General features: G+C 42.9%; 1 protein-coding gene across 1 annotated transcript; it reads left to right on the top strand.

Annotated features, from left to right (window-relative positions):
• The first annotated feature begins 1,210 nt into the window (after nt 1-1,210).
• On the top strand, nt 1,211-10,944 carry LOC136542359 (probable potassium transporter 14). The gene is made up of 10 exons (XM_066534750.1): nt 1,211-1,617; nt 4,935-5,163; nt 5,261-5,509; nt 5,660-5,710; nt 6,409-6,669; nt 7,109-7,161; nt 7,243-7,357; nt 7,492-7,746; nt 8,762-9,284; nt 10,221-10,944. The coding sequence occupies exons 1-10, from the start codon at nt 1,324-1,326 to the stop codon at nt 10,717-10,719; spliced, it is 2,529 nt and encodes an 842-aa protein (XP_066390847.1). The 5' UTR covers nt 1,211-1,323; the 3' UTR covers nt 10,720-10,944.
• Nucleotides 10,945-11,240: the final 296 nt, after the last annotated feature.

Here is an 11,240-nt window from a genome sequence, read left to right as displayed (position 1 = left end):
AAGTGCCAAAGTCGCAATCGCAAGCCTGGAAACACGTGTGTCCAAGTCTGAAGAAATGGTGTTTTTGTCGATTGATGTACGACATGGCGACATCTCACTATCGCAGGCTGAGAGTGTTTCAGTGCTTGAACAATGCTGTTGGAGTACAATTGATAGGGTATATCGTTGATTTAATCCTCGTAAATCCATAATCTCATCCATGGAGACTTCAACTGGTGTCATTTCCCAATCCCCACAGCTGCAGTTCCGTTTCCAGATTGCAGCTTGAAAATACTTCATAATAATAATTCCGCACACGTGTGCAAAAAGACTTCATCATGCGCATACTAAAAGACAAAAAAAATGCAGATGAACTCACCTGTCATCGTCACCTTAGACGAAGCAGGTGATGGCATTAGGGTTTATGGTTTTGGGGATTTGTATGCTATCTGCGCTTAAAAGGGTCGTCGGGAAGGTTGCAGGACTGGCAGTGGTCGTGGTCGAGACGGCAGCAATGGTTGAGGCGGTGGGACAGGCCGGTTGGACAGTGCCAGCAGTGGCGGAGCCAGGGGAGCAGGGGCCATACCCTCCCCCCAATAACAATATATTTTTTTTACATATAATATATATAGTTAATGGTCTATGTTAATAAGATTTTATTTATTATACTCTTTTAACTAGGTTATTCGGAGCATAAAAAATTAGCTTCTTCTGCTCCACACAGACATAAGCGCTTTCTACGTATAATTGATTAAAAAACATAAAGAATCATTTTCAACCACGTAATCACTTCTCTCAGAAAATCATTCTTACAAAAAATCAAGAGCAGAAGGAGCTCTACCAAATAGGTCATTGACTGACTTGATAATTATGGGGTCATTAATACATATATTAATATAATATGGATATATACATAATCAATCAAAGTGGCAAATTATCATTTTTTCAATGGTTTCGTTCTTGTACATAGAGGAAAAATAAATTACTACTCCGTTTCAAATTATAACTTGCTTTGACTTTTTTTATATAGTTTTGCTTTTGTACCTTATAGATAAATAGCAGAGTTTATGTATAAAACAAAAACTTATAATTTAGAATGGAGGATTATTTTATATAGAGAAAAACAAGAAAACACATTATTTTATTTTATTTTTTGCGGAAAACACAAGTTGGAGTGGAGCAGTATCCCAACTCCCACAGTTTCATCTGCAGTCTCCCCTTTTCCTTTTTGCCTTTTCCACCCCGCCACACCTCTCCGCGCAGCACCGGCCGTAGCCCTACAACACCGGCAGGCGCAACACCCCCGCCCCGCCGCCCCCCCCCCCCCCCCCGGCCTCGATCCGGATGGAGCCCGAGAGCGGCGGCGTTGTCCGCCGGAGGCTGCAGAAGACGGAGTCGGCGGAGATGCGGTGGGTGGTCCCGGGCGGCGCCAATGAGGACGACGAGATCGAGAGCTCCGACGACGGCGGCGCCGACACCCCCGCGGCCGCCTCGGGCTCACGGGGCGGCGGGTGCTCCGACGAAGACGACGGCTACGAGGAGGACGAGATGCTGCGCCAGCGCCTCGTGCGCACGGGCCCGCGCGCCGACTCCTTCGACGTCGAGGCGCTCGATGTCCCCGGCGTGTACCGCCACCAGGTCCGCACTCCACCCACTCCCAGTTTCTTTGTTGAACTGCTTGCGGCTCGCAGTGACGGGGAGGTCTCCGTGGTGTTAGCCCGTGTCAGGCTTCGCTCGTGCGGTTTCCCGCTGATTGCTTCCTGGCCGCGACGCGCGATCCAACAATGTTTCTGTGTCAGGCGACTCTGCTTTCTCCGTATCGCTTGTTTGCATAATGAAATTATACTGTGGTGAACCGGTGATGAGGGGACTTATAGGTTCGGAGTAGTACAGCATGAATGAATGTTTGAGGGTGCTTACTGTGGCCTGTAGCGTCGTAGTGATCACCATGAATGAATATTTGAAGGTGATTATTGTGGTGAGTACATGTATGCAAAATCGTTTGTAGCATTAGTCTGATGGTTCTATCATATATGGCTACACGCTTCTGCTATTTATTTTGATCGCTCATTAGATTGTCTGAGCTTGTTGTAGCGGTTTTTTTGGCCATTGACTACCTAGCTGATGCTCTCTTCTAGTTGTTTAGTCTCCTAGGCCGTGTTGATTCATGGTATTGCTTAGGTGGGTGGTTTCATGTGTATGATGTTACATGTAGGTGAGATACTGAGATGTATGTGTTGTTTATATTAGATGCAAGTGTTAGATTCAGGATTTTATTATAAAGTGTAACATCTGCCCTAGAGTCTCCATTTTTCAATACTGGTAGCAACATATCTTGTAATTGTTCTTCATGAAACTTATGTTGTTTTTGACCTTTTGCTTGAACAATTATGGATCAGGCATTTTGATGTGGTATTTTGAATGAGTACAAAAGCATCACGTCAAATTAGGCTTACTGTGTTTCACAAAAAAAAGCCTTATTTTCTTCTTTATCTTTGATACCATGGATGCCTGATTGGTACAGTGATACTAGCGTGACATAATTCTTTAGATGAGCGTTGAAATATTTAGTTTGATCTGCAAGTTGCTTCACCGGTGAAGTTTCAGTTATTGAATGTTTGGCTGGTTGCCCATAGACATTGGAGTTAATACCCTATATGGTACTAGTGTTTATAGAAAATGGTTCTTTCACTTATCACTGGTGCCATTATGATATAAATATCCACGCATCTAACAAAGAGTGAACTTTTAGTTGATATTACGGATAGCAATTCTGGACTCTCTTGTCTTTGAGCTACTCAGAAACATCTGGTGCTGGAATGAACATGTTGATGGCAAAGGAGTTTTATGCTAGTATATCCTCATCAAACTGTGCCTGAACCGTGACTTGGGGCTCTTGGTGGGTTTCAACTCTAGCCTACCCCAACTTGCTTGGGACTGAAAGGCTATGTTGTTGTTGTTGTATATCCTCATCAAACTGCCATCTCTAGGTCGTCGTCAGAGTTTTTTTTTTCCTCGAACGCGCAGGGGAGCTGCATATCTTTTATATTAAGAAGGAAAAAAGGGGTACGAGAAAACCCCAAAACAACAAAGATAACACCCCTACACAACCCCGACACACACGGCCACAACAAGCTCACACAAACAAACAAACAAAAACTCGCAAACACACACAGAGACAACCCCCCCCCCCCCCCCCTCTCTCTCTCACACACACACTCTCACAAACAAGGGGTGAATGACCAACGAGCCAAGCAATTACTCCCTCCATCCCATAATAAGTGCATTTCTAGAGTTTAAATTTTTTCCCAAAAATAAGTGCATCTCTAGATATAAGACAAACTAACTTCACTTGTCCTTTTCTACTTTCTCTATTCCCAAGATGCAATGATTACACCTTTATAGGGGCATATATGTAATTTCTCACTAACCTTGATCTCCTCACCTAAACTTTAGAAGTGCACTTATTTTGGGGCGGAGGGAGTAGGCAACACCAAGTATCCGTTCAGTCAACAAGGCTATGCCCTTTGCACCCGCTAGACCCCATAACTTTGCTTCTTCGTGGATCGAAGCTAGGATACCCTGCAGAGTAGGTGAAGCCCCATCAAAGACACCGATTACAATGGGTCCAAAGCGACCAGGCTCCAAGAATAATTAAAGAATTGAGACCCTGCTTATCCTGATCAGCGACAATCTCATTAGATTGGCACCACCAAACTCCAAAGGACGTCTCAGTCAGTTGGGGAGCAGGGATCTACATTCCAAATTTCTGTAAGAGCTCAAACCAGAATTGCCTAGAGAAGACACAAGAAACCAGCAGGTGATTGATGGTTTCCTCTTCCTGATCACACAACAAACATTTCTGGTGATGCTGAAGAGGCACCCCCCGGCGATCTGCAGTCCAGCACTTATTATGCACGACCAACCACATGAAAAAATGGCATTAGGAGCCCAAGTTCTCCAAATACGCTCCCATGGACTGAATAAAATGGCACCTTGAAAGAAACCCTCATAAGCTGATTTTGCAGAGTAGACACCTGAAGTAGTAAGTCACCATTTGTGTTTGTCTTCTAACTGAGGCTGTAAAGTGACCTGAGAAAGAATGTCCCAATGGTTTAAGAATTCTGCGAGGACCCTAACAGAAAGTGCACCTTGCAGGTCACCAATCCAAGTGTTATCAGTAAGATCCTCTAGTACTGTACACTTTTTGGCTCTTCTTTTGGGCACCAAAGCAAAGAGCCGTGGAGCAAGGTCCTCAATTTTCTGCCCATGAATCCACCTATCCGTCCAGAAAAGAGTACGGGAGCCATTGCCAACCACCGTGCATACTGCCATAGAGAAATAACTGACACAGGAATGAACTTGAACCAGAAAAGAAGACCAAAGTCGATCAGGTTTTGTTTTCTTTAGCCAGAGCCAGAGCCAGCGCATTCGCAATGCCCATCCAATTCGCTGCAGGTCTGAGATGCCAAGGCCCCCAAGTTCAATTGGGCGACAAGTCATCATCAGAGTTGGTTGAACTCTTTGAAGTTACATGGATATTTCGTTATGTTGTAGAAATTTTGATGATAACGGTAGAGAGTCTCACTTAATATTGGATGGGATAAATCTGAAACCGCTTCCATGAGGTGTCATAGAAAAACAGAAAATAGTGATCGTTGCTTTTTTTTTAAAAAAAATCTATCTACAAAATGATACTCTGCAAGTTTGACACAATCATCTTTTTTCTTTCCATCGCCCATAGTTCACCATGCTATTTTCCGTTTTTTTCCCTATCAAAATTTACTGTCATGGCAAAATAATTACTGAGCAACTTTAGTTTGACATTAGGTACTCCAGCTGATATGTTTACTATAAAGGCATCATGCATCAATAGGGTGCCTGCAAATTCCAATTCTGTTTTGCATGCAAATATCATAACTCTGCTGATACCTAAGGTGTTGTCTCACTTTCAGGAATTTACCTTAGGCAGCTGTATTGTGCTGACTCTTCAGACACTAGGCGTTGTCTTTGGGGATGTTGGTACTAGTCCACTGTATACCTTTGATGTAATGTTCAACAAATACCCAATTACTGCAAAGGAGGATGTTCTCGGAGCTCTCTCACTTGTAATATACACTCTCATTCTGATTCCATTTCTGAAGTATACACTGATTGTTTTGTGGGGAAACGATGATGGAGAAGGTATTCTTTTGTATATGTACCAGGGTACTAGAGTAAATTAGGCAAAACAAATCTTCTTCAAGCTATATCTAATATTTGTTTTCTTATTATTTGGCAGGAGGGACATTTGCTTTATACTCGTTAATATGCAGAAATGCTAAGGCAAGCCTGCTTCCTAACCAATTACCTTCTGATACCCGTATATCAAGTTTCAATCTGAAGGTGCCTTCAGTAGAGCTCGAGAGATCTTTGAAGATCAAGGAGCGACTTGAGACTTCATCTATGCTAAAGAAGCTGCTTTTGATGCTTGTTCTTTTTGGTACTTCGATGGTAATAGCAGATGGTGTTGTCACACCAGCAATGTCAGGTTCATGTCTTTCTGATGCATTGTTCATTGTATTTTTGCTCTTCACCTAGTTGGGGGATCTGCAAATTTGCTTTCCTAGTAACATGATTCTACACAAGCTTCCCTCATCTAGAAATAACTCCATCTTGTTTCTCATATTGAAATCTGCAGTTATGTCTGCTGTTAATGGCTTGAAGGTTGGAATTTCTAGTGTTAATGAAGGTGATGCTAAAGCCATGCTGTTAGTTCCATTCATTATTGACAATGATGCAGCAAAAGAACTACTCCCTCCATTCCAAATTATAAGACGTTTTGGCTTTTCTAGATACATTACTTTTACTTGACATTGTGATGTGGGCGCCACCGCGCCAGTACCAAAGGCATTCCAGGGCTTGTATGCTGCCAGGAGCGCAGCAATAGAGGTGCATGCAGCTGTGATCAATAGCAATTAGTAGATGGTTGGGGATTAGTAGTTATGGCTGCAGCAATAGAGGCGCATGCAGCTGCCAGAAGCACAGCAGTAAGAGCATGCGGCTGTAATCAACGAGAATTAGTAGTATGGTTGAGAGATTAGAGTTAATGGTGGGGAGAGAAACGAGGAGCTAGAGGCTGGGCAGCTCTATTTATACCCTGTAATCAGCTTATGATGAATCAAGCAATGAACAACAAACAATCTAGTTACCCCCAAATATTCTAGTCTCCCTCCATGCCGACTTTGCCTGGCCTTCCTCTTGGCAATGGTTATCCTCCCTATCCCCGATATGAACTAAGGTTCATAGCAGACATAGTGTATATCTAAGTGCATAGCAAAATCTATGTATCTAGAAAAAACAAAACATCTTATAGTTTGGAATGGTGGGATTATTTTCTATTTCTGTTTAGTCATGCTCAATGCTCACCATTTATTGTACTTTTGGCAGGTGAAGTGGTAATGATAACTGCTGCATTTCTTATTGTTCTGTTCAGTCTACAACGGTTTGGAACGAGCAAAGTAGGGCTTGCTGTTGGGCCGGCTTTGTTCGTATGGTTTTGCTGCCTTGCTGGGATAGGAATTTATAACCTCAGACTATATGGTTCGGAAGTATTCCGTGCATTCAATCCTGTGTATATCTACTATTATTTTGAAAGAAATCCTACTGAGGCTTGGATGTCCCTGGGGGGCTGTCTTTTATGTGCAACAGGTAGGTGTTTTGATCACATTGTTTGATACTCTCTGTTATACATGCAGTCTTGAGTACGAAAGAACAGCTTTGTATTTTGTAACTCTGCTTTAGTTATGTTGTTAATCTTGAAGGGATTATATATGTTTTGCAAGAGATAATCCCTTAGCTTCCACTGCTCTGGTTGGAACTGGTGAAGAATTCACCCCTGACATATTGATCCAATTGCGACAAGTTCCAAAAGTGATTCAATTGGCATTGACTTTTATAGCACTTTCTCTTAATAAACATCGAAGTCCCAAGGTTCATATTAACAGCAGCTAAACATATTGATTCAATTGAGATTGAGTTTTAAGAACATTTTTGCCCTAAGAAATACTAAAATCTAATGTAAAGATGAGCATAGAGAAAGTGAAATACTTTAATAATAAGACATTTTACAAGATTAATATTTTTACAGGATCTGAGGCAATGTTTGCTGATTTATGCTACTTCTCTGTTAAATCTGTTCAGGTATTTTCACCTGTTGTTTAGGGCTAAATGTTCCTCCTTCAAAATAGTTTATGGTAACTTACGATTGCTCATATGTTGCAGCTTACCTTTGTGTTTCTTGTTCTTCCATGCCTTCTACTGGGATACCTAGGGCAAGCTGCATTTCTTGTGGAGAACTTAGATAAAAGTCAGCAGATCTTCTTTTTGTCCATTCCAAGTAAGGAAAACTTGTTTGTCTGATTTGCTATGTATTGTTACAAATGCTGAAACAAAAATTCTCATATATGATGAAACTTCGTTTTACTAGTCTCTAGACCCATTCTGATAGACATTTTTCAATACATGTTGCAGGTCAGGCATTTTGGCTAGTGGTATTCATAGCTACTCTAGCAGCACTAATTGCTAGCCGTGCAATGACAACTGCTATATTCTCAACCATAAAGCAGGCAACAGCTCTTGGCTGTTTCCCACGCCTCAAGATTATCCACACCTCTAGAAAGTTCATGGGCCAAATATACATCCCGGTGATGAACTGGTTCTTGCTGGTTTCTTGTCTGGCCTTTGTCGCAGTATTTGGGAGCATAAATGAGATTGGCAATGCATATGGTACGTGTTATGAGCCTTATTTGCAGTTCGTTAGCAATTCAATCTATTTCACCTATCTTTAGCTCTATTTTCTTGATACATCCTTAACGTATTCGCCACCCTGATTTCCTTTTTCTGTAATATACTAGTTTTCTTTGCCTGTATAAACACTGCCTGATTTTTTATATCATGTATGGAATTATGGATGATCTAGAAGGCTTAGCTCACTATGATTCTATCATGATCAAGTGTGGATCTGATAAGCCAACTAGGGTATACAATAAGTGAAGAGAGGAATTTGAATTGGTTCAAATGTTTTATGTACGGGGAAGTTCAATTCCCTCATTGAGTATGCTCTCAGCTATGTTTATGCTCTGAGTATTCTAATTGTTATTTGGAATGCATGTAGTCCTGAAATTTCCTGCACCGGATCTTCTGAACATTAGCTCTACATGTAGAAATAATAACCATTTGTTGAAAACAGTGATCTGCTGAATAAGAAGGGCAGGCCTGGTGCAGTGGTGACTGGTGAGAGCTGTCTCACCGAGTCACTAGGTCACGGGTTCGAAGCAGCCTCTCCGCAGATTTTGCGGGGGGAAGGCTTGCCTCGGTTTTTCCCTTCCCCTGACCCCACTCATGTGGGAGCCTCCGGCACTGGGTCTGCCCCCCTTTTAGTGATCTGCTGAATAAGTGAACATTTATCAGTTTCTGGTTGCGATCTGCACCGCTTCATAGTCTAGGTGGTGTTTTTGTCTCCTTTACAACACCTCTATTGCTATAGTGATTAATAGATTTACTTATACAACTACAAGTGACTACTTGGAAGGAAAAATGTAAAATGTCAACCATTCTTAAGAAAAAGAAACCTTCTATGTTCAAGTGTTATCTTGTTATGTATGTGGTTGTTTTCTTCCACCCTAATGGCAGTATTTATTGATCCATGGTTTTTAAAATAACAAGCTTGCTAAATTACCTTATTTCTCCAATCCAATCATCAATGCTACAGAATATTTCTAATGCCTGCTCTTGATTGCAGGCATAGCAGAACTTGGGGTCATGATGATGACTACTGTCCTGGTAACCATTATAATGCTTCTGATATGGCAGGTCAACATCGTCATAGTTCTATGCTTTCTCACCCTCTTCCTGGGGCTGGAGTTATTTTTCTTTTCCTCAGTTTTGGGAAGTGCAGCAGATGGAAGTTGGGTGCTTTTGGTATTTGCGGCTGTATTGTATTTGGTAATGTACATATGGAACTATGGAACCAAATTGAAGTACGAAACTGAAGTCAAGCAAAGACTTTCAATGGATTTATTGATGCAGCTAGGCTGCAATCTTGGTACAGTGAGGGCACCTGGTATTGGATTGCTCTATAATGAACTGGTCAGGGGTGTTCCTGCAATCTTTGGTCACTTCCTCACTACACTGCCAGCCATGCATTCAATGATCATTTTTGTCTGCATCAAATGGGTCCCAGTTCCAGTTGTGCCTCAGAATGAAAGGTTTCTCTTCCGTCGCGTCTGCCCAAAGAACTACCATATGTTCCGCTGTATTGCTAGGTATGAACTTCATCTTTCTGAGTTTCTAAAAATAAGTGTAGACTCTATTTACCTCCAAAATTGATGTTATTTGGTCTTGGAGTTTCTTGTATGCCCATTGGAACCTTGAGACAACTTTGCATCTACAAATGTTTGATACTATGACACTTTCTTTTGTGTTTCATGTAATGCATGATGCCCTGATCTTGATTTAGAGTCTATTAGAGAGCAACTGGGTGTCAGTAACTCAGCAACTATTCTGCCAGCATTATTACTGTGTAGGCAGGGCCACAGGCTGGTGCTCTTTTGAGAGTGTGCAGTAGTTTACTGCCCCCTCTGAAGTTTTGTTGTGCTGAGTTTGCTTTTATACTGAAGTCATTAGCTGATCATGGCTATTAACTGAAGTTTTATAGTGAACCCAGATGCATTTCTATTAACTGATGTCATTAGGTGATTCATGGCTGTTGTTTGGAACTTTTAACTCGTTTCATCTCCTGATCTTTGCCTGCACTGTTATCCTGTTGCTAGGAGTTCTGTTCATCAAATAATAGATTTGTTATGTACTCATGCACCCGCCCCCCCCCCCCCCCCCCCCCCCCCCCCCCCCCACCACCACCCCCCACCACCCCTCTCTCTCTCGGCACCGTCGTGATGTCTGCATGGTATTTGTACAAATTCTTTCTTTTTGTCAGTGGTTGCTCAATTCTTTGGCTATTTTTTACTCTGTACAATATCTGCTGCCCTCACTGGTACGGGTAGAGTGACACTGAATGCCTCGTCCATTTCCTTGGTCCTTGTGTGTTCCTCAGTCTTACCTTTGCCCTTCACGAGTTAAGATGCAATCTTTACTGTATTCATGTTCCTTCAGAACCCAAATCTGTATACAGTCGTATGGTTATTTATGAGCACTGTTAGTCATTGATTGTTGGCTTGGATGTTAATGATTCGTGACTGCAGGTATGGGTACAAGGATGTACGCAAGGAGAACACCCAAGCATTTGAACAGCTTCTTATAGAAAGCCTTGAAAAGTTCATACGCCGAGAGGCCCAGGAACGCTCCCTGGAGAGCGACCATAATGACGACACAGACTCTGAAGAGGAGATTGCATCTTCATCATCAAGAGTCCTTGTTGGTCCCAACGGTAGCATCTACTCGCTCGGCGTCCCACTTGCCGAGCCAGGCTGCACCGACAACTCAGCCCTAGGATCAAGCATGTCGTTCGACGGATCAAGCCTGGACAATGAGCTCTCTTTCGTCCACAAGGCCAAGGAGTCTGGCGTGGTGTACCTTCTCGGGCACGGAGACATCAGGGCTCGGAAGGAGTCGTTCTTCCTCAAGAAGCTGGTGATCAACTATTTCTACGCGTTCCTGAGGAAGAACTGCAGGAGGGGCATCGCGACGCTGAGCGTACCCCACACGAGGCTGATGCAGGTGGCGATGCAATACATGGTTTAGGGTTGTCTAGCTACACCCCACCTCTTTTGTCTTACAAGATGATACTAACTCGCGGCAGTAGATAGTGAGGTGCAAGCGAGAGGTGTCTCAAGCTGCTTTTCCTTTTTGATAGAGGGAACACTAACCGATCTGGTGTTTTACCGAAAGGTGATGAAAACTGAACCAAAGTATAACCGATCTGGTGTTTTACCGAAAGGTGATGGAAACTGAACCAAAGTATGATCATACGCTGCATAACCAGGAAACCCCGTTCTGTGTGAAGCAAGATACAAGCCTGCTGCTGTTCAGCCATGAGCCGAGCCGCCACTCGCATGTAATGTAAACTACACGTACATCCTACCCTGATGTGCCTGGCCTGGTGGTTTTTGCTTGGCTGCTTGTGCTGAGAAGCGGGAGCAGATACTGATATTAGGATTCGAGATCGGCGTTCTGAGCAGATACTGATATTGATTGCCCAGCTGCGCGTATCAGGATTCGAGATCGGCGTTCTGAGCTGCGTATACCTGCTGCAGACTGGGCGC

Source organism: Miscanthus floridulus, chromosome 3 (genome assembly GCF_019320115.1).
Source record: "Miscanthus floridulus cultivar M001 chromosome 3, ASM1932011v1, whole genome shotgun sequence".
NCBI lineage: Eukaryota > Viridiplantae > Streptophyta > Magnoliopsida > Poales > Poaceae > Miscanthus > Miscanthus floridulus.
Note: the sequence above shows the minus strand (reverse complement) of the source record. Positions and strands in the feature narration are given on the sequence as shown.

What these genes read in the sequence shown, in the direction of transcription:
- LOC136542359 (XM_066534750.1), top strand. Translation starts at nt 1,324, where the DNA reads ATGGAGCCCGAGAGCGGCGGCGTTGTCCGCCGGAGGCTGCAGAAGACG. An exon ending in CCGGCGTGTACCGCCACCAG is followed by an intron (nt 1,618 to 4,934) that starts GTCCGCACTCCA and finishes TCTCACTTTCAG; the next exon opens with GAATTTACCTTAGGCAGCTG. An exon ending in TGAGATTGGCAATGCATATG is followed by an intron (nt 7,747 to 8,761) that starts GTACGTGTTATG and finishes TCTTGATTGCAG; the next exon opens with GCATAGCAGAACTTGGGGTC.